At 36.6% G+C, this 24114-nt stretch overlaps 1 protein-coding gene across 3 annotated transcripts in view; it reads left to right on the top strand.

The window, feature by feature from the left end:
* Window positions 1-10143, top strand: part of SAMD9 (sterile alpha motif domain containing 9) — a 33087-nt gene extending 22944 nt beyond the window's left edge. For all 3 annotated transcript variants that reach the window (XM_036864380.1, XM_036864381.1, XM_036864382.1), the window contains exon 3: window positions 2942-10143. In XM_036864380.1, coding sequence (XP_036720275.1) covers window positions 2942-7701 — 4760 coding nt within the window. In that variant the 3' untranslated portion in view covers window positions 7702-10143. The remainder of the gene's footprint in view (window positions 1-2941) is intronic.
* The last annotated feature ends 13971 nt before the right edge of the window (window positions 10144-24114 follow it).

Here is a 24114-nt window from a genome sequence, read left to right as displayed (position 1 = left end):
TTTATGGCTGTGTTGGGTCTTCGTTTCTGTGCGAGGGTTTTCTCTAGTTGAGGCAAGTGGGGGCCACTCTTCATCGCGGTGTGCAGGCCTCTCACTGTCGTGGCCTCTCTTGTTGCGCAGCACAGGCTCCAGACACGCAGGCTCAGTAATTGTGGCTCATGGGCCTAGTTACTCTGCGGCATGTGGGATCTTCCCAGACCAGGGCTCGAACCCGTGTCCCCTGCATTGGCAGGCAGATTTTCAACCACTGCGCCACGAGGGAAGCCCCTAATAGTGTTTTTTTTACCAGTTTGAGTGACGCATAGAAATCTTACTTCCCTTCATATCCTTTTACCCTATCCACATATAATGGTCTTAAATATTTTAACTGCATACATTTAGAACCACATCAGTCAGTGCTTCAAAAATCAAACGTAATTTTGAAAACCAGAGAGGAGAAGTCTATTATATTTACCAATATTTTTGCTTACTGTGTTCTTTTATCTTCCTAATGTATCAGGGTTCCTTCTCTTATTATTTTCTTTCTGTTTAGAAAACTTCCTTTAACCATTCTCTTAAGGTAGGTTGTGTAGGTTGCATCATTTTACATTCCCACCAGTAGTGCACAAGGGTTCCTCCAATTTCTCCACATCATCCTTGCTAATACTTGTTATTTTCTGGGGTTTTTTAACATAGTAGTCATCACAGTAGATGTGAAATGATATATCACTATGTTTTAGGTTTGTATTTCTCTAATGATTAGTGATGTTGAACATCAATTTATATGTTTGTTGGTCACTTGTATATCATCTTTGGAGAAATGTCTAAATCCTTTGCTCACTTTTAATCAGGTTTTTTTTTTTGTCGTTGAGTTGCAGGAGTTTTTAAAAATATATTTTAGATATTAACCCCTTATCAGATCTATGATTTGAAAACATTGCAAATATTTTCTCCCATTCCATAAGTTGCCTTTTCATTCTGTTCATTGTGTCCTTCAATGCATAGTTTCTAAGTTTGATATAGTCCCACAAAAGGGGCTTACTGGAGGGTGGGACGGAGGGAGATTAAAAAAAAAAAGAGAGAGAGAAAAAAAAGGGGGGGCTTACTTTAAAAATTAGTGCACTTAAAGCAATTTCCCACCTCTACTCTTTTCTCTCTCCCCAGCTTATTTTAAATTTGAGCTTCTTAATCTCTACAGGCCAAATAACTGAAAGAAATTTCACCTCGTTCACTTTCTTAAGAAGGCATTAAATCTCCATGGTTTCTGATTGTCATAGTATTGTAAGAGAGTAAAATTTCCATCAGTTGTGCATATCTTTGCCTATTTTTGTATTAATGTAGCTGTAAGGTATACCTTTTATTCACTTAATATGAATGCAGGAGTTACTAACCAAAAAATAATAGCTTTAACACTGGACCATTGCTTTGGCAGCTTTATGTCTGGACAGGAAGATAGATCCTAACCTTGATTTTTTATGTACCACTGGTAGGTAATATTCCTTTGTATTATTTCATGGAAGTGTGCCTATATAGTCTATTTTCCACTATTCTCCAGGCTTATCTTCTCTGTTGATTTGATTTCTCCCATGGTGATTTTATAGGAATGGCTCACATTATTTGAGCCATTTTTGGATTGTACTTAAAGCTGACTATTATTATCTGGATTCTATTGTGTTTTTTTCTAACCATTGCTATATTTCTGCAACCCAGATGGCCAATGATTTTTCCAAATAGTAGTCTTTCAATCTGCATACCAAATAGTAATGCCATTTGTTACTGCCCAGGAATTAGCTATTACCAAATATTATGTGAAAATTTACATGGATATAATAGTAGCCCCCAAGTTCACTACCCAGCAAGCTATCCCAGAAGTCATGGAACAGAATGGCTCACAGATCAATTTAAGGTATTTGAGGCACATCTTTATTAAATCAATTAAAATACACAACAAAAAGCAGGGGGAAAGAGATGGGTAACACACTTTGGATAAGGTACAAGAGGGGTGGAAGCATCTCATTACCTGACTTATACAAGTTCATATATCCTCTCTCTCCCTCTCTGCAGTATCAGCATTCTCCACTGATTGTGTGATTTTGAGAACCAGAGTTGAGGTCTGTCCAGGGGGGATCAACAGATACAAGACACCTCTGTGTCAGTGACATACACTTGCTCCAATCAGAGAGATGCAGAGGGGCTTATATGCCTGACCACAGCTCTAACTCATCAGTTAGCCTGATAAGCTACTCTGGATTTTATTTATGTCTTTTAATTAGAGTATACAAAGGATCAGAATGGGTGTCAACAGTAGGTGGCCCAGTTAAGATGTCAAAAATATAAAGTGCTTCAAGTGTGCCTCATGAATATTTAATACCTACTTGGCCCTTCTTTCTCTTCCTAACTATGTTTAACGCTCATATGCTTTATTTACTTTATCTATGTCTATTATAACATGTTTCACAAACTACTTGCTTCTATACCTTGTTTCATATATCCTCCTCATATCATAATCCTTCTCTCTTTAGTTTCATATAGCCTCCTTTGTTTTTCTTATTTTCTATAGCAGAATTGAATATTTATAAACAATAGAGCTAACACACATTATAGAAAACAACCATTAAGAAGAATGAAACATCTCTCTCTCTATATATATATATTGACTGGAAGCATCCCCAAGATACAGTTAGTGAATAAAGCAAGGCAAAGAGAATTGAGTATAGTATGTTGCCATTTGAATGGGAAAAAAGTGTTTATGCATTTGTATTTGGTAGTATTTCTCTGAAAGGATATAGAAGAAACTGATAAAGGTAATTTCCTCTCAGGAGGGTAACTAAGTGGAATGTATATCCTTTTGAGCTTTTTCAGTTTTATAAGACATGTACATATTGTCTATTGAAAAATTAACTGATTATTTTTAAAATTTACTTATAAAAATACTAAATAATTTTTCTTTTTCTATACATAGGTATCAGAATGGCAGCACAACTTAACTTACCAGATAATACAGATGAATGGACAAAAGAGGATGTAAATCGGTGGTTAGAAAGTCATAAAATTGACCAAAAACACAGGGAAATTTTGACTGCACAAGATGTGAATGGCGCAAACTTGAAGTACTTAACTAAAGATCACCTTGTTGATATGGGCATAACATTTGGACCAGCTATCCAAATAGAACATCTCTTCAAAGAGTTGCTGGAAACATCCTCTGGAGATCCTTTTCAGACAAGTAAGAGGGGGAAAGGCAGTAAAAATGTTCCTAAAAAACAGGAGAAAAATGGAGAAACTTCAAAGCAAAAACAAAAGGAGAAAGAGAAATCAGACATGGTTAATGACTCTACAATGAGTACAGTTACTAAAGGTTCTAAGTCACTAAAAAATGAGTTCATGAACGATGAAATAGATGACACAAAGGAAGAGCAGCCATCCATAGAACCAACATGTGTATCATACCCTTTTGATGAATTCAGTGATCCATATCGTTACAAATTAAATTTTAATCTACAGCCTGAAACAGGACCACTCAATCTCATTGATCCAATACATGAATTCAAAGGCTTCACGAATACAGAAACAGCCACAGAAGAGGATGTTAAGATGAAATTTAGCAATGAGGTTTTCCGGTTTGCTTCAGCTTGTATGAATTCACGTACCAATGGCACCATTCATTTTGGAGTCAAGGACAAACCCCATGGAAAAATTGTTGGCGTGGAAGTCACCACTGTCACCAAGGAAGCCCTCATTGACCACTTCAATCTGATGATCCACCAATATTTTGAAGACCATCAGGTCCAAAAAGCAAAGAATTGCATTCGAGAGCCAAGATTTGTAGAAGTTTTAATGCCAAATAGTACTCCGTCTGACAGATTTGTTATTGAAGTGGATGTTGTTCCAAAACATTCTGAATGTGAACATGATTATTTCCAGATTAAAATGCAAAATTGCAGCAAGAAGACATGGACACAAAGTCCAAAATTCTCAGTCTTTGTGCGAGATGGGGCCAGTTCTAAGGACATCATGAAAAATAATGCATATTTCACATCATTTAAATTAGATTTAAAAAGACTGGCAGAATCTAGGAAAGAAGCAGAAGAAAAATGCAGAGTGAAAACAAATAAAAAAGAGAGTGAGGGACCAAAGCTTGTTAAACTGTTGACAGGAAATCAGGATTTGTTAGATAATTCCTACTATGAATGGTACATTCTTGTAATAAATAAGTGCCATCCGACTCAAATAAAACACTTAGATTTCCTAAAGGAAATTAAATGGTTTGCTGTGTTGGAGTTTGATCCTGAATCTGTGAGCAAGGGTGTGGTCAAAGCTTACAAAGAAACCCGAGTAGCAAACCTTCACTTCCCAAGTTTATATGTGGAAGGGAAAACCACTAACGAGAAGATTACTAGTCTGAATCTTTATCAACAACTCAGCTGGATTTTCTGCAATGGCAGGTTAGACCTTGACAGTGAAAAATATAAACCCTTAGATCCAAGTTCCTGGCAAAGAGAAAAAGCGTCTGAAGTCAGGAAACTGATTTCATTTCTTACACGTGAAGACATAATGCCAAGAGGGAAGTTTTTGGTGGTATTTCTATTACTCTCCTCTGTGGATGACCCAAGAGACCCACTCATTGAGACCTTCTGTGCTTTCTACCAAGATCTCAAAGGAATGGAAAATATATTGTGTATTTGCACACATTCACGCATATGTCAGGGATGGAAAGATCTACTTGAAGCAAGATTAACAAAACAGCAAGATGAATTATCAAGCCAATGTGTTTCTACTTTAAGTCTTGAAGAGATAAATGGAACTATTCTTAAGCTAAAATCTGTGACTCAATCTTCAAAGAGATTTTTACCATCTATTGGTTCATCTACTGTCCTTCTGAAAAAAGAAGAAGATATCATGTCTGCTCTGGAAATTCTCTGTGAAAATGAGTGTGAAGGTACACTCTTAGAGAAGGACAAAAAAAAATTACTTGAATTCAAAGCATCAAAAGAGGAAGACTTCTATCGAGGTGGCAAAGTATCATGGTGGAACTTCTACTTTTCTTCTGAAAACTATTCTTCCCCTTTTGTCAAAAGGGATAAATATGAAGGACTTGAAGAAATGATTCAAAACTGGGCAGATTCTTCTAAGCCAACATGTGTCAAAATTATTCATCTGTTTCATCATCCAGGCTGTGGTGGGACTACCTTGGCCATGCATGTTCTCTGGGAACTAAGGAAGAAATTCAGATGTGCTGTGCTGAAAAACAAGAGAGTGGATTTTTCTGAAATTGGAGAACAAGTGACTAATTTAATAACCTATGGGACAACAAATAATGAGGAATACTTACCTGTACTACTGCTTGTTGATGATTTTGAAGAACAAGATAATGTCTATCTTCTGCAGGCCTCTATTCAAACAGCTGTAGCTAATAGGTATATTCGATATGAGAGGCCTCTAGTGATCATCCTAAATTGCTGGAGATCACAGCATCCTGAAAAAAGTGCAAAGATCTCAGACAGTATTGCTCTAATACAACAACTATCTTCCAAAGAACAGAGAGCTTTTGAGCTTAAACTGAAAGAAATTGAAGAGCAACATAAAAACTTTAAAGATTTTTATTCCTTCATGATTATGAAAACCAACTTTGATAAAAAGTACATAGAAAATGTGGTCAGGAATATTCTGAAAGGACAAAATATTTCCACCAAGGAAGCAAAGCTCTTTTCTTTTCTGGCTCTTCTTAATTCATATGTGCCTGATACCACCATTTCACTATCACAGTGTGAAAAGTTCTTAGGAATCACAAACAAGAAAGCTTTCTGGGGAACAGAAAAGCTTGAAGACAAGATGGGCACCTACTCTACAATTCTAATAAAAACAGAGGTGGTAGAATGTGGGAACTACTGTGGAGTACGCATTATTCACCCTCTGATTGCCATTCGCTCACTGGAAGAATTGAAGATAAGCTATGACTTACATAAAAGTCAAATTATGCTGGATATGCTAACAGAAAATGTGTTCTATGAAACTGGTATAGGAAAAAGCAAATTTTTAGAAGATATGCAAACACTGCTGCTCACAAGACAGCGCAATGAACATGAAGGTGAAACAGGAACTTGGTTTTCCCCATTCATTGAAGCATTACATACAGATGAAGGGAACGTGGCAGTTAAAAATGTATTACTTGAAGGTATTCATCGGTTCAACCCAAATGCATTCATTTGCCAAGCCTTGACAAGACATTTCTACATTAAAGAGAAGGACTTTAACAGTGCTCTGTGTTGGGCAAATAAAGCAAAAAAGATAGCACCTGACAATTCTTATATCTCAGATACACTGGGTCAAGTGTACAAAAGTAAAATTAGATGGTGGATAGAGGATAATGGAAGAAACAGGAACATTTCAGTTGATGATCTATCTGATCTTTTGGATTCAGCAGTGCATGCCTCAAATGCATTCAAAGAATCTCAACAGCAAAGTGAGGATAGAGAGTATGAAGCAAAGGAAAGGTTTTACCAGAAGTCGAAAAGGCGGTATGATACTTACAATATAGCCGGGTATCAAGGGGAGATAGAAGTTGGGCTCTACACAATCCAGATTCTCCAGCTCCTTCCTTTTTTTGACAATAAAAGTGAACTATCTAAAAGAGATATGATCAATTTTATATCAGGAAGTAATGATATTCCTGGAGATCCAAGCCATGAATTTAAAGTAGTCCTCAAGAACTTTATTCCTTATCTAACCAATTTGAAATTTTCTTTGAAAAAGTCCTTTGATTTTTTTGATGATTACTTTGTCCTTCTAAAACCCAGGAACAATATTAAGCAAAATGCAGAGGCCAAAACTCGGAGAAAGGTGGCTGGATATTTTAAGAAGTATGCAGATATATTCGGTCCCTCAGAGGAATTACAGAATAAAGATCTTGGACCAAAGCTTAGTTTGCCACTTCAAGTAGAGCTGTATCGGAGAAGCCTAGAAGTTCTAAAAGCAGACAAGTTTTCTGGGCTCTTGGAATATCTTATCAAAACTCAAGAAGATGCTATACGCACCATGGAAGATATAATGAACAAATATACTTTTCTCTTTGAGCAATGCAGTGTCAGAATCCTGCCAAGGGAAAAGCAAAATTTCATCTTGGCCAACATCATTCTCTACTGTATTAAACCTACCTCCAAAATAGTGAAGCCAATTAAAACACTGAAAGATCAGCTTCGAGAAGTCTTGCAACAAGTAGGAACGGCTTGTCGATATTCAGAACCTTATTTCCTAGCTTCCCTGTTATTCTGGCCAGGAAACCAACAACTAGATCAAGATTCTAAACAAATGGAAAAGTATGCTTGGTCGCTGGAAAATTCTTTCAGGGGGCAATATAAGCATATGTATCGTACAAAGCAACCAATTGCATATTTCTTTCTTGGGAAAGGTAACAATATGAACAGACTTGTTCACAAAGGAAAAATCGATCAATGTTTTAGAAAGACAGCTGATATTAATTCCTTGTGGCAGAGTGGAGATGTATGGAAGGAGGAAAAAGTCCGAGAACTTTTGCTTCGGTTAAAGGGAAGAGCTGAAAATAATTGTGTATACATAGAATATGGAATCAATGAAAAAATCACAATACCCATCACACCTGCTTTTTTTGGTCAACTTAGAAGTGGTAGAAGCATAGAAAAAGTATCTTTTTACCTGGGGTTTTCCTTTGGAGGCCCACTTGCTTATGACATTGAGGCTATTTAAGAGTTTGATCTTCTCCCTCCAGGAATGTGGACACAAAAGCACTTAATTTTTTTAGACCCAAGATCTATACTTTAAATTGACAAATTTATAGATACAGCCTCTGACTTTTCAGCCCTGTACATACAATATTTATATTTCCTCTTAAGCATGTTGTGAGTCCCAAGTAGACTGTGGTGGAAAAGGAAGGAATGAGAGATGTGGAAACTATCAAATATCTACCCTGGCTTGGACAACACCATCGAGGGCAAAATAAGGAGCTATGGATGGAATTAGGAGCGGTGAATGTAATCATTCAGCCACACAGAACCCCACCACTTCCCTCAATTAACCAACCAAGGCATGGATTGAGGAAGACTGTCTACTTTCTTCTTAAATGTGAAAATTTTTCAGAATTGAAAAACAATAGTTACGGTACCAAGACATTACAATATCTGGGAAACCATTTCACAAAAACAGGTGAAAACTCTCAACATCAACATTTATTCCTACCAGGCAGACCAGAAAGGTACCATGTACTTGGCACTGAAGGGTCTTTCAAAGGAGAGGACCAACCAGTTCTCTGAAGGTCATACCCATAGAGGTCTGCAGATCTTACCAAAGTAAGTAGGCTGGAGAATTAGGCTTCCTTTTCATGCAGTAGCAGGCAGTTGAGCAAAAATGAATTTCGTTTCTACAGCCGATAAGCTCGTAGACCTCCAAACAAACAAAAATACACCAAAATTCCAAAGCTAATGAATAAAAAGGACTCTTGTGAAAAGACTAATGAGTCCCCAATCCAGGGGATCCCAGTGTTCTAGCATGTATACATATAACCTATGCACAACCAGTGAGAGGTAATCAAAATGTAATTTTTCCTAATAAAATTATTGATATGGGAAATCATCAGTGGTTGCTAAAACTGATAAAAAGCTGATAAAGAACTATAACAGATGAATCAAACTGTCCTGAATCCTGATCAATATTAACATTGCTGAGAGAGAACCAGACATCATGGGCCTGGAAGTCCTGTAGGAGTGCACACAACACCTGTGAGACAGTCTCACCAAATAATTGAAACTGAATCTGATCAAGCCTCTGGATCTTACTTCCAATTTAAAGGAAATACAGACATTGGATATGCTTCAAAGTAATTCTGTGTATGGGGTATGGGGATGGTGAAAGGAGAGTAGATGGGCAGTATAGTTGCAACAAGATTCGACAGGAGTTAACAATTGCTGCATTATGAGGACATGGGAGTTCATCAGACTCTTCTCTCTTCTTTGGACTGTGCTTTTGAAGTTTTCTGTTATAAAATATTTATAAAACAAAACAAACAAGAAATGCTATTTGTTTTGTCTTTACAATCCCATTCAAATTTTTTCACTGGAGGAGGTTTTTCCTTTGCTCCTGCATGAAATTTCAGCTTCATAACTTACCAGTTCACTCTTGGCATAAAAAAATCCTCTGCTCAAGTACAGTCTCAATTTAGAGAGGAGAATGTCCAGTTGCATTTTTTTCTCTGGGGCCACTTCCCACTCTGCTCCAGGTTTCGTTCTACTCTAAAGAGAACGGTCTCTGTTGGAGTCCTCTTACCTTCTCAGGTGATCCTTTAGAACTCAAATTAAACCAGCTTAGGCAGATGCTGTCTCCCCCGTGATCTACCTGGGGTGCATGAGAAACACTCATGGATGTTTGTTCTACCATTGGTAGGGAGTGCAGCTAACACCCAATCTTGGGAACAACATGCCCCATAAAGTCAAGAGGATGCATCAAGCACTTCACGTGGTCCTCTTGAAGCCCCCCTCTCTCTAGGCTCAGGATGAGGTTCTCGTGGTGGTTGGGAGAACTTTCACCAAAAGAACCTCTTCATAAACCGTCTCTTCCTCAGTGCCAGCAGTGGGCAAACTACAGCTCGTGGACCAAATGCAGCCTGTCTTTTACTTTTAAATACAGTTTTATTGGAACACAGCCACACTCATTTGTGTAAGTATTGGCTTTGGCTGCTTTTGCATTGCAACAGAGTTGAGTAGTTGCAACAGAGACCATACAGCCCACAAACCTAAAATATTTACCATCTGGCTCTTTACAGAAAAAGGTTGCCAACCCCTGCTCTATGCTGTCAGTGCTTTTATGTCTTTATTGTAGGTCAATTGTCTAATTGTTTCTTGGACATTTACTTTGAAAATATACATTTTGGTGTATCACCTAACTTTGGTATCTGATTTCTATCATTTTAGGGCCAAAGTTAAAATTTAACAACATTTTGTCTCACTGAATCTGTTTTTCACAGATAAATCTGATTATTCTTCAGGCAGGGGTTCTGTCTGTATACCTTACTTGTCCACCCTCAGAAAGTCAGAGCCCCAGGCCAGCCCCATGCTACTGCCTCTCCCTGTTTTGGAATTGGGAGGTGGCCCTGCCAGTGCATCTCTCCCTTGCAAGAAACTCTAGACCATCTCTGGAGAACAAATGGCTATGATGGGGTGGGGTGGGATGGGGGCTCGTAATGATGTGCCAACACATCTGCTTTTTAGGCTGCTATTTACTGAGGTGGCTTTGGTGGACCCTCCCCTGCAGCTGCAGTAACTCATGGGTCCTTATCGAGGTGGTGGTCTTGGGGTAGAATCCCTCTTTTATTTTACCACTTGATTTAAAACATTTATTTTTGACTAGGCCTGTGGCTTCCATTAGCAATATGTTTCCTTTCCCTAATATGCAAATACTGGCTTTATTTGCTCAGTTTTGTGAGTGCTTTGGAATTTAGATGATTGTATAACTCAAGAAGATCACGATCACTTTTTTATCTTGCTCAAAATAATAATGATGATAATCATCATCATCATCATCATTCAGGCCCACTTTACCAAGGAACAGCAGAGTAATAAATGTGTCAGTTTTTCTTCTGCAAATAAAACATAGCTTGAATTACGCTGGATAAATTTGACAAGCACATTGATTTATCATAATTCTCTTTATTTAGCTTTATATTTTCCTTAGGTCCATGGAATTTGGTCTTGAAAAATAGAAATTTGGAATGTAAGATTTAAATATTAATAATTTACTATTCATAAGCCAGCAGTTCTCAGCTGAACAGAATTCCCCGAGAGGTCTTTCCAAATTGCCTGTTCTGTCTCCCAATTCAGATAGAGCCTACCTAGAGTGAGAAGGCATCGGATATTTTTTTTAACTTGAGAATAATTGATTAGGTCATTGTAATACAAAAGTTTCCCAACTCAGTGTTCAGAAGGAAATGTTAATCAACACTCAAAACAAATGGTGACCAGAACAAATGAGCTTTGGAAACTGCATGGGATTCTGCTTCTGGCTATTTGGAATGTGGATTAGCAAAGAAAACTCTCAGAAAGTAATCCCAAAGGGAAGTTCACTTATTGAATAGACTAAGTTATTTCTCTTAAAAATTTTTATTTTCTCACTTATTTTTATATTTCTTGCTCCTCCAAAGGTCTTCCTGCTGCACAACTTAAAACATACTAGAAAAGAGTTCATATGCACTGAAATATTTATAGATTTTTCACCTTCTCTACTGTCAAGAAGCCCAGCTCTAATTAAAGTATGTGTACTATAATTCTCTGTTCTTTTCTGTATTTTTAAAACTTAAATATGTATATATACCATCATCATAACGTTGTAGACGAGTTTCCAATTCCAAGGCAGGCTTTATAGCCTGAGAGTCCTATGTCACCACTGAATACATTCCAAGTAAGTAAAATATTGCATCTTCTTTCATTAGTGGAAGGAGACAGTTGTTCAGTTTGAAATCCAGAAATTCACCCTTTAGGGAAATGCTATCATCATCTCATCCTTGTTGCCAAAAATATAGTTTAAGCCCATATTTTAGTGATTTACTTAAGATGTGTGTCACTTGGCTAGGGCAAGGTACCCAGATATTTGGTCACCCACATATTATATCAAACAGCCATCTAGATGTTGCTGTGAAGGTAATTTTTTTAAATAAATAAATTTATTTATTTACTTATTTATTTACTTATTTATTTACTTATTTATTTATTTATTTATTTTTGGCTGCGTTGGGTCTTTGTTGCTGTGTGCGGGCTTTCTCTAGTTGTGGCGGGCGGGGGCCACTCTTCATTGTGATGTGTGGGCTTCTCACTGCGGTGGCTTCTCTTGTTGCGGAGCACGGGCTCTAGGCACACGGGCCTCAGTAGCTGTGGCACATGGGCTCAGTAGTTGTGGCACATGGGCTTAGTTGCTCTGCAGCATGTGGGATCTCCCCCAGACCAGGGATCGAACCTGTGTCCCCTGCATTGGCAGGTGGATTCTTAACCACTGTGCCATTAGGGAAGTCCCAAAGGTATTTTTTTTTAAGATAATGTTAACATTTAAATCAGCAGACTTCGAGTAAAGCAGCTTGCCCTCCATAATGTGGGTGAGCCTCATCCAATCAGTTGAAGGTCTTAAGAGAGAAAAGACTGAAGTCTTCCAAAGAAGAAGAAATTCTAGAGAAGTTGCCTTCAGACTCCAGCTGCAACATACACACACACACACACACACACACACACACACACAATATGTGAGTGTGGAGTGTGTGTGTATACATCTCTCTCTATATATACATCCTATTAGTTCTGTTTCTCTGGAGAACTGATTATCACAGTCCTTAAACCAAAAATCAGCCATCAGGAGTCTCAGATATCCCAGAAACCAGCCTGCCTTAGTATTCTTGCTTTGATAAATCATTGGCTGCAAGAAGCCCATGGAATTTGCCTTGGTGCAAATGCAGGAATGGATTTCAAAGCCCAGCAGCAAAGGCCCTTGGTCAGTTAAGCTCCCTATGGTTAGAGATCTGCAAAGTGCATTCCCATGGCTATCACAAACACCAAACTCAAATAAAACAAAATTAAAGCAGTTCCAAGTCCTAGATAAAAACAGATCCCATTTACTAAACTAAGGCAATCTGATTTCTGAATGTCTACCCAAAGAGGTTTCCAAATATAAATATCTGTAGAGAAAGCTCCAAGTGAGCTAAGTGTTTAAAAATAATTTAGCATTAATTCAAAATCATGATACAGAAAAAAAAAAGCATTATAGCTAGTTTATTGGATAAGAAAGAAGTTGATCTGCACATAGTTCAGATTCACTGGCCCATGGTAATGACTAGATATAGGATGAGAGGGATCATATAAAACAAGGAAAATTAGCCATTCACAGAAATGGGCTGTTTACTTCATGCTGTTAGTGTGTTTCATTCAGCATTATATTCTGCGATCTGAAGTAGGGCTTTAGGATTTCATTTGTTCTTTGAACAAATCCAAACAGAATCAGCAATAGAAAAATGATAAACAAAAAAGTAGCAATAATGTTCTTTTAATTTATTTTAGCCTACATTAAATATGGCATCAATAGTTCAGGTATCTTTAGAGTTAGTGAGAAAATCTGTTGCAGTTCACGTTCTCCTGAAAGCAGACTCAGACACGTTTTACTGATGTGACCAGTCCCCGAGTCTTCAGAGTGTTTATCTCCCATCCTCTGGGGCACTTGTTTCTTACCAAACCTTCTAATGTGCTGGCCAGCTTGTGCTCATCTGACTTGATTTGCATGATGTTGTCAACGTAAGGGATCACAGTGATGTTCAGCAAGATGTCCAGATATGTGCAACTGATATCATGACAGAGGGACCAAGAGTTTATGTAGTCCTTGGGCAAAACTATTGACTGTATACTGCTGTCCATTTCTGATCCTTTTTTCTGATAGGGCTAGAATATAAGGCATTGGTTAAAACAATGCCCTCATACCATGTGCCTGAGATCATTCTAATCTTCTCTAGGAAAGATACCACAACTGTCAATGAAATTGCAATTAGGGCTACTACTTGGTTGAGTTTCTGGTAATTTATTGTCTATAGAGGAGGTATTATCAACTTCAAACAATAAGCATAAGCGATGCACATTCTTGGACTATAGTGCAAGGAAGTCTGAAGTGGATAATAAAAATAACTAAACAGAAACACCCTTATATATTTGGAAATTTAAAATCAAACCAAAAAACTTATAAGCTAAAGGAAAAAAAGGAAATTTTAAAGCACTTATAACTGAATAAAAATTAAAACATTACATTTCAAAACTTGTGAGATGAGGCAAAACTGTTGCATGGAGAGAAATGTATGGCCTTAATTGCTTATTCCAGACAATAAAACATAATGAAAATCAATTAGGTATAAACTTAGGAAATTAAAAAAAATAGAATATCTCAAAGAAAATTTTATATTACAATAAAGATAATAGCAGAAATTAATGATATAAAAAAGAAGAAAACAGAAGAGCTCAATAAACCAAAAACTGGCTTTATGAAACAAACTAACAAAATACACAAACTTCTGGTATGATTGATCATAAAATAATTAAAGAAAAAGAAACATAATTACAGATAAAGCTAAAAATACAGATTTCAGCTTTTATGAAGATGGAGTAGGTACATTTCCCCCTATTCTTTTCACTAAGTACAAAAGATGTCAAAAGATGGCTTTTAAAGGTAGAGAATGGAAGATAAACTCACTAGGGACCTAGAGATCAAAAGAAACAACATGATGCAGGGTGTTATCAGCACCAAATGGGAAACCAGAACTCTCACCCTTGTTCAGTAGTAATGCCCCACTCAGGTGTTAATGGAAACCAAGTGGGAAAGCTGGATTTTTATCCCCACCAGGGAGGAACAAGGCAAAGGGCACCGCCATTTTCCCTGACAGAGTGATGTCACAAAAGCCAATTAAAACAGAAGCTTTAAATAAGATTTAGATCCTCATAACAGAGTACCCAAAACGTACAGGTTTCAAAAAAAAAAGTCACTCATCATACAAAGAACCAAAAAAAAAAAAAAACTCAAAATGAATGAAAAAATACAATTGATTGATGCCAACACCAAGATGCCAGAGAGATTCGACTTCTCTAACAAAGACTTTAAAACATAGTAAAAGTGCTTCAGTGAGGAACTGTGAAGGCACTTGAAACAAATGAAAAAAGAGTTTCAGCAAACAAATAGAAGATGTAAAGAAGAACTATATGGAAATTTTAGAACTAAAAACACAATAATTAAAATAGGCAACACAAAGGATTGACTCAACAGAATTCAGGGGACAGAGGAAAGAATTAGTGAACTTGAAGATAGAATAATAGAAATCACCAGTCTGAAAAAATGCAGAGAGATTCAGGAACTGTGAGACCATTAAAAAAAAAAAATCTATTATTCATTTAACAGTAATCGTAAGAGTGGAGAAAGAGGATGGGACTGAAAAATTACTGGAAGAAATAATGGCTACAAACTTCCCAAAGTTGGCAAAATATATAAATCTACAGATTCAAAAAGCTGAGCAAAGGAAACCTCACTTGAATAAACCCAAAGAAAACCACACCAACACATACTAGAGTCAAAGATAAGAGCAAAATTCAGTGAAACTGAAATCAGAACAATAGAGAAAATCAACTTTTAAAAAGCTAGTAATTAGAAAAGATCAATGAAATTGACAAACCTCTAGCAAGACTGATAAAGAAAAAAAAGAAAAGAATTACCAGTATCAAGAATGAAACAGGGATATCATTGTAGACTCTGAAAGCATCAAAAGGATAATAAGGGAATACTATGAACATCTCTACACAGATAAATTTTACAACTTAGATAAAGTTGATCAATTCTCAGAGAAGTACAAACTACTATATCTTATCCAGTGTAAATTAGATCATTTGAATAACCTTATAACCCCTAAGGAAATTGAATATATAATTTTTAAATTCCCAAAAATGAAGTCCCCAGGCCCAGATACTTTCACTGGAGAACTCTACCAAACAAGTAAAGAAAAATTAATGCCAATTATATACAATCTCTTCCAGAAAATAAAAGAACCATTCCTAATTGATTTTATAAATCTAGAATTACGCTGATGCCAAAACCAGACAAAGAGAGTGCCTCACCCAAAGAAAAGTAAAGACCAATATCCCTCATGTACATAAACACAAAAGATCCTTAACAAAACATAAGCAAATAGAATTCATCAATATATAAAAGAATTATATACCATGGCAAGTGGAGTATATACCAAAATACAAGGGTGATTCAATATTCAAAAATTAATCAACTACCATATTAACAGGCTAAAGTAGAAAATTACATAACATGCCAACTTATAGAGAAAAATCATGTGACAATATTCAACATCCATTTGTGATAAAATCTCATTGAAAACTAGGAATAGAGGAGGACATCCTCAACTTAATAAAGAGCATCTACAAAAAACCATACAGTTAACATCATACTTAATGGTAAAAGACTAATTGTTTATACCCCAAGAATGAGAACAAGGCTAAGATGTGTGCTGTTACCACTTTTATTCAACATTGTACTGGAAGTTCAAGCTAATGCAATAAAGCAAGAAAGGAAATAAAAACATACAGATCAGAAAGGAAGAAATAAAAACTGAAAATTATGTGATTTTCTACATACAAAATCCTAAGGAATCTACCAAAAAAACCCACCTAGAACTTATAAGCGAGTTCAGCAAGGTCACAGTATACAAAATTAACATACAAAAATAAATAGTCTTTCTATATATGAGCAATAAACACATGGACACTAAAATAAAAATATCAATATCTTTGATAATCACTCAAAAAAGTGAAATAGTTCAATTTAAGTCTAACAAAACATGTGCATAACTCTTTTTTTTCTTTTTTCTTTTTTCTTTTTTTAACATCCTTATTGGAGTATAATTGCTTTACAATGGTGTGTTAGTTTCTGCTTTATAAAAAAGTGAAACAGCTATACATATACATATATCCCCATATCTCCTCCCTCTTGCGTCTCCCTCCCACCCTCCCTATCACTCTTATATTGAAAACTACAACATGCTGATGAAAGAAATCAAAGATTGACTAAATGGAGAGACACACTATGTTAAAGGATTAAAAGACTCAACATAATAAATGTATCCATTCTCCCCAAATTTATACATTTTTCGTGAAATTTCTATTAAAATTCCAGCAAGATTCTTTGTATAGACAAAATCGTTGTAAAATTTATATGGAAAAGCAAAAAAAGTAGAATAGCTAAAAGAAATTTTTAAAGAATTGAGAGGAGTCGACTTGACCTGATTTCACATCTTATAAAATGGTCAAGGCTGTGTGACAGAGAAAGAGACACATAGGTCAATGGGACAGAATAGAAGGCTTATAAATAGACTCATAAATATGCTCAACTGATTTTTGACAAAGCTGTAAAAGTAATTCAATGGAGGAAGGATAGTCTTTTCAACAAATGGTGCTGAAGCAATTGATCATCCACAGGTTTTTAAATGAACTTAAACCTAAACCTCACACTTAATGCAAAAATTAACTCAAAATGGATCACAGGTTTAGATTTAATTATAAGTTTTTAAAATTTTATAAAATTATAAAACTTTTAAGAAAAAACACAGGAGAAAGTATTTGTTATCTAGGGCTAGGCAAAGAATTCTTAGACTTGACACCAAAAGCACCATAAAAGAAAAGTTAATAAATTGGACTTAATCAAAATCAAAAATTTTGTTCTGTGAAGATCCTATTATGAGGATGAAAAGACAGATACAGAATGGAAGAAAATATTTGCAAACCACATATTTAACAAAGGATTATTATCCTGAATATATAAAGAACCCTAAAATATCACCTGTTAAAAACAAAACCACCCAATCCAATCAGAAATGGGCAAGGGACATGAAAAAACATTGAGACATTTAATCAAAGAGGATATATAGATGGCAAATAAGCACATGAAAAGATGCTCAACATTATTAGCCATTAGGGAAATGCAGGCTCAAGAGAGAGGGAATATGGGGATATATGTATACATATAGCTGATTCACTTTGTTGTACAGCAGAAACTAACACAACATGTAAAGCAATTATTCTCCAGTAAAGATATTTCTAAAAAATCAAAATGTGTTATCACTAAATGCTTATCAGAATGGCTAACATAAAAAAGTAGTGCCAACACTATATTTTGGAAGGAAGCAGAGAAACACATGTATTGTAGATGGGTTATAAAATGATATAGCCAATCTGGAAGATGGTTTGGCAGTTTCTTTCTTTTTTTTTAATTTAAAAATATTTATTTATTTAAAACTAATAAAGTAAACCCATTGCATATTAACATATTTTTATGAAAAAAATTATATTTTCCAAAATAAAGTAGGGAGAAGCATGGTATTATTTTACATTTTTGCAAATCTCTTTGATGTTAGGCTTATGAGAATCCAGATGGGTTTTTGTTTTTTTTTGTTTTTTTAATAGATCTTTATTGGAGTATAATTGCTTCACAAGACCGTGTTAGTTTCTGTTGCACAACAAAGCGAATCAGCCATATGCTTACATGTGTCCCCATATTCCCTCCCTTTTGAGCCTCCCTCCCATCCTCCCTATCCCATCCCTCTAGGTCATTGCAAAGCGTCGAGCCGATCTCCCTGTGCTATGCTGCTGCTTCCCACGAGCCAACTATTTTACATCCGGTAGTGTGTATATGTCGATGCTACTCTCACTTTGCCCTCCCATCCATGTCATCAAGTCCATTCTCTATGCCTACCTCTTTATTCCTGCCCTGCAACTAGGTTCATCAGTACCATTTTTTAAATATACATTCCATATATATGTGTTAGCATACAGTATTTATTTTTCTCTTTCTGACTTACTTCACTCTGTACGACTGACTCTAGGTCCATCCACCTCACTATAAATAACTCAATTTCATTTCCTTTTATGGCTGAGTAATATTCCATAGTATATATGTGCCACATCTTCTTTATCCATTCATCTGTGAATGGACATTTAGGTTGCTTCCATGTCCTGGCTATTGTAAATAGTGCTGCAGTGAACATTGTGGTCCATGTCTCTTTTTGAATTATGGTTTTCTCAGGGTATATGCCCAGTAGTGGGATTGTTGGGTCGTATGGTAGTTCTATTTTTAGTTTTTTAAGGAACCTCCATACTGTTCTCCATAGTGGTTGTATCAATTTACATTCCCTCCAACAGTGTAGGAGGGTTCCCTTTTCACCACACCCTTTCCAGCATTTATTGTTTCTAGCTTTATTGAAAATGGCCATTCTGACTGACGTGAGGTGATACTCATTGTAGTTTTGATTTGCATTTCTCTAATAATTAGTGATGTAGAGCGTCTTTTCATGGGCCTCTTGGCCATCTGTATGTCTTCCTTGGTGAAATGTCTCTTTAGGTCTTCCACCCATTTTTTAACTGGAGTGTTTGTTTTTTGGTATTGAGCTCCATGAGCTGTTTGTATATTTTGGAGATTAATCCTTTCTCTGTTGTTTCAATTGCAAATATTTTCTCCCATTCTGAGAGTTGTCTTTTTGTCTTCTTTATGGTTTCCTTTGCTGCACAAAAGCTTTTAAGTTTAATTAAGTCCCATTTGTTTATTTTTGTTTTTATTTCTGTTACTCTAGGAGGTGGGTCAAAAAAGATCTTGCTATGGTTTATGTCAAAGAGTGTTTTTCCTATGTTTTCCTCTAAAAGTTTTATAGTGTCTGGTCTTACATTTAAGTCTTTAATCCATTTGGAGTTTGTTTTTGTGTATGGTGTTAGGTAGTGTTCTAATTTCATTTTTTTACATGTAGCTGTCCAGTTTTCCCAGCACCACTTATTGAAGAGGCTGTCTTTTCTCCGTTGTATGTTCTTGCCTCCTTTGTCATAAATCAGGTGCCCATATGTGCATAGGTTTATCTCTGGGCATTCTATCCTGTACCATTGATCTATTTTTCTGTTTTTGTGCCATACTGTCTTGACTACTTAGCTTTGTGGGATAGTTTGAAGACAGGGAGCCTGATTCCTCCAACTCCGTTTTTCTTTCTCAAGATTGCTTTGGCTATTCAGGGTCTTTTGTGTTCCCATACGAATTGTAAGATTTTTTGTTCTAATTCTGTGAAGAATGCCACTGGTAGTTTGATAGGGATTGCATTGAATCTGTTGATTGCTTTGGGAAGTACAGTCATTTTCACAATATTGATTCTTCCAATCCAAGAACATGGTATATTTCTCCACTGTTTATGTCATCTTTGATTTCTTTCATCAGTGTTTTATAGTTTTCTGAGTACAAGTCTTCTGCCTCCTTAGGCAGGTTTATTCCTAGGTATTTTATTCTTTTTGTTGCAGTGGTAAATGGGAGTGTTTCCTTAATTCCTCTTTCTGATTTTTCATTGTTGGTGTATAGGAATGCCAGAGATATCTGTGCATTAATTTTGTATCCTCCAACCTTACCAAATTCATTGATTAGTTCTAGTAGTTTTCTGGTAGCATCATAGGATTTTCTACGTATAGTATCATGTCATCGGCAAACAGTGACAGTTTTACTTCTTCCTTTCCAATTTGGATTCCTTTTATTTCTTTTTCTTCTCTGATTGCTGTGGCTAGGACTTCCAAAACTATGTTGAATATGAGTGGCAAGAGTGGACATCCTTTCTTGTTCCTGATCCTAGTGGAAATGCTTTCAGTTTTTTGCCATTGAGTATGATGCTTGCTGTGGGTTTGTCATATATGGCCTTTATTATGTTGAGGTAGGTTCCCTCTATGCCCATTTTCTGGAGAGGTTTTATCATAAATGGGTGTTGAATTTTGTCAAAAGCTTTTTCTGCCTCTATTGAGATGATTATATGGTTTTTATTCCTTAATTTGTTAATGTGGTGTATCACATTGATTGATTTGCGTATATTGAAGAATCCTTGCATCCCTTGGATAAATCTCACTTGATCATGGTGTATGATCCTTTTAATGTGCTGTTGGATTCTGTTTGCTAGTATTTTGTTAACGATTTTTTCATCTATGTTCATCAGTGATATTGGTCTATAATTTTCTTTTTTTGTGATATCTTTTTCTGGTTTTGGTATAAGGGTTATGGTGGCTTTGTAGAATGAATTTGGGAGTGTTTCTCCCTCTGCAATTTTTTTGGAAGAATTTGAGAAGGAACGGTATTAGCTCTTCTCTAATTGTTTGATAGAATTCGCCTGTGAAGCCATCAGGTCCTGGACTTTTGTTTGTTGGAAGATTTTAAATTATGGTTTCAATTTCATTACTTGTGATAGGTCTGTTTATATTTTCTAATTCTTCCTGGTTCAGTCTTGGAAAATTGTACCTTTCCAAGAATGTGTCCATTTCTTCATGGCTTTCCATTTTATTGACAGATAGTTGTTTGTAGTAGTCTCTTATAATCCTTTGTATTTCTGCAGTGTCTGTTGTGATTTCTCCTTTTTCATTTCTAATTTTGTTGATTTGCATCCTCTCCCTTTCTTTCTTGATGAGTCTGGCTAATGGTTTACCAGTTTTGGTTATCTTATCAAAGAAACAACTTTTAGTTTTACTGATCTTTGCTATTGTTTTCTTCATTTCTATTTCATTTATTTCTGTTCTGATCTTTATGATTTCTTTCCTTCTACTGACTTTGGGTTTTCTTTGTTCTTCTTTCTCTAGTTGTTTTAAGTGTAGGGTTAGATTGCTTATTTGAGATTTTTCTTGTTTCTTGAGGTGAGATTGAATTGCTATAAACTTCCCTCATAGAACTGCTTTTGCTGCATCCCACAGGTTTTGGGTCATCGTGTTTTCATTTTCATTTGTTTCTGTGTATTTTTTTATTTCTTCTTTGATTTCTTCAGTGATCTCTTGGTTATTTAGTAGCACACTGTTTAGCCTCCATGTGTTTGTGTTTTTTACAGTTTTTTTCCTGTTTTAGATTTCCAATCTCATAGCGTTGTGGTCAGAAAAAATGCTTGATACGATTTCAATTTTCTTAAATTTCCGAGGCTTGATTTGTGACCCAAGATGTGATCTATCCTGGAGAATGTTCCACGTGCACTTGAGAAGAAAGTGTGTATTCTACCACTTTTGGGTGGAATGTTCTATAAATATCAATTAGATCTATCTGGTCTATTGTGTCATTATAGCTTGTGTTTCCTGATTTATTTTCTGTTTGGATGCTCTGTCCATTGGTGTAAGTGGGGTGTTAAAGTTCCCTACTATTATCGTGTTACTGTCAATTTCTCCTTTCATGGTTGTTAGCATTTGCCTTAGGTATTGAGTTGCTCCTATGCTGGGTGCATAAACATTTATAATTGTTATATCTTCTTCTTAGATTGATCCTTTGATCATTATGTAGTGTCCCTCCTTAGCTCTTGTAAGTCTTTATTTTAAAGTCTATTTTAGGGACTTCCCCGGTGGCACAGTGGTTAAGAATCCGCCTGCCAGTGCAGGGACACAGATTCGATCCCTTATCCCAGAATATCCAACATGCCGAGGAGCAACTAAGCCTGTGCACCACAACTAGTGAGCCTGTGCTCTAGAGCCCATGTGCCACAACTACTGAAGCCCGTGAGCCTAGAGCCTGTGCTCCTCAACAAGAGAAGCCACTGCAATGAGAAGCCCGTGCACTGCAACAAAGAGTAGCCCCCGCTCCTGCAACTAGAGAAAGCCTGCGCACAACAACGAAGACCCAACACAGCCAAAAATAAATAAAATAACAAGTAAAATAAAGTCTATTTTATCTGATATGAGTATTGCAACTCCAGCTTTCTTTTGATTTCCATTTGCATGGAATATCTTTTTCCATCCCTTCACTTTCAGTCTGTATGTGTCCCTAGGTCTGAAGTGGGTCTCTTATAGACAGCATATATATGGGTCTTGTTTTTGTATCCATTCAGCCAGTCTGTGTCTTTTGGTTGGGGCATTTAATCCCTTTACATTCAAGGTTATTATCAATATGTATGTTCCTATTACCATTTTCTTAATTGTTTTGGATTTGTTTTTGTGGGTCTTTTACTTCTCTTGTGTTTCCAGCTTAGAGAAGTTCCTTTAGCATTTGTTGTAAAGCTGGTTTGGTGGTGCTGAATTCTGTTAGTTTTGTTTGGCTAAAAAGCTTTTCACTTCTCCATGGAATCTGAATGAGATCCTTGCTGGGTAGAGTAATCTTGGTTGTAGGTTTTTCTCTTTCATCACTTTAAGTATATCCTGCCACTCCCTTCTGGCCTGCAGAGTTTCCACTGAAAAATCAGCTGATAATCCCTTATGGGGATTCCTTTGTATGTTATTTTTTGTTTTTCCCTTGCTGCTTTTAATATGTTTTCTTTGAATTTAATTTTTGTTAGTTCGATTAATATGTGTCTTGGTGTGTTTTTCCTAGGGTTTATCCTGTATGGAACTTTCTGTGCTTCCTGGACTTCGGTGACTATTTCCTTCCCCATGTTAGGGAAGTTTTCCACTATAATCTCTTCAAATATTTTCTCAGACCCTTTCTTTTTCTCTTCTTCTTCTGGGACCCCTATAATTCGAATGTTGGTGCATTTAGTGTTTTCCCAGAGGTCTCTGAGATTGTCTTCAATTCTTTTCATTCTTTTTTCTTTATTCTGCTCCTTGGCAGTTACTTCCACCATTTTGTCTTCCAGGTCACTTATTCGTTCTTCTGCCTCCATTTTCCTGTTACTGATACCTTCTAGTGTATTTTTCGTTTCAGTTATTGTGTTGTTCATCTTTGTTTGTTTGTTCTTTAGTTCTTCCAGGTCTTTGTTAAACATTTCTTGTATTTTCTCAGTCCGTGCTTCCATTCTATTTCTGAGATTCCAGATCATCTTTACTATCATTACTCTGAATTCTTTTTCAGGTAGATTGCCTATTGCCTCTTCATTTATTTGGTCTTGTAGGTTTTTACCTTGCTTCTTCTTCTGTGACATATTTTTTTGCCGTCTCATTTTTTTTTTTTTTTTTTTTAATGAGTGGGATTGTGCTCCTGTCTTACTGGTTATTTGGCCTGAGGCTTCCAACACTGGAGTTTATAGGCTATTGGGTAGAGCTGGGTCTTGGTGCTGAGAAGATGAGGACCTCTGTGAGACCTCACTCTGATGAATATTCCCTGGGGTCTGAGGTTCTCTGATAGTCCAGTGGTTCGAACTCGGAGCTCCCACTGCAGGAGCTTCCACCGGACCCCAGACTCTCAAACAAGATCCTGCAGCCTGAGTGGGGTGGCAAAAAAAAAAAAAAAGAACAATAACAAAGTAAAAAATAAAATTAGACTAGGAAACTAACAGATATGTTAGAAAGAATGTAAAAATAAAAATATAGATGAATCAACGACCAGAAGGTACATCAGTACCACAGTAGTAAAAAGAGGAGGAGGGAAAAAAAAAAAAATGGGGGTGGAAGGCCTTGGCTGCAGAGAGCAGGGCCTAAGCAAGGGCAAGGCTTGGCTTGGGCAGTGGGTGGGGCCAATGCTTAGGACCCACAGGGCTGAAAAACGCCCTGGGGGCTGTAGGGGGTGGGGCTTAGGCTCAAAGAACAGAAGGGGCCCAGGTGTGCCCCCCACCCCTGGTCTCAGAGGGCAGGGGACCTCCCCTGGGGGCCCAGCAGGCTTCCTGGGCTCGAGTGGGTGGGGCAAATGCCCTCC

This window comes from Balaenoptera musculus, chromosome 9 (assembly GCF_009873245.2).
Source record: "Balaenoptera musculus isolate JJ_BM4_2016_0621 chromosome 9, mBalMus1.pri.v3, whole genome shotgun sequence".
Taxonomy (NCBI): domain Eukaryota; kingdom Metazoa; phylum Chordata; class Mammalia; order Artiodactyla; family Balaenopteridae; genus Balaenoptera; species Balaenoptera musculus.
Note: the sequence above shows the minus strand (reverse complement) of the source record. Positions and strands in the feature narration are given on the sequence as shown.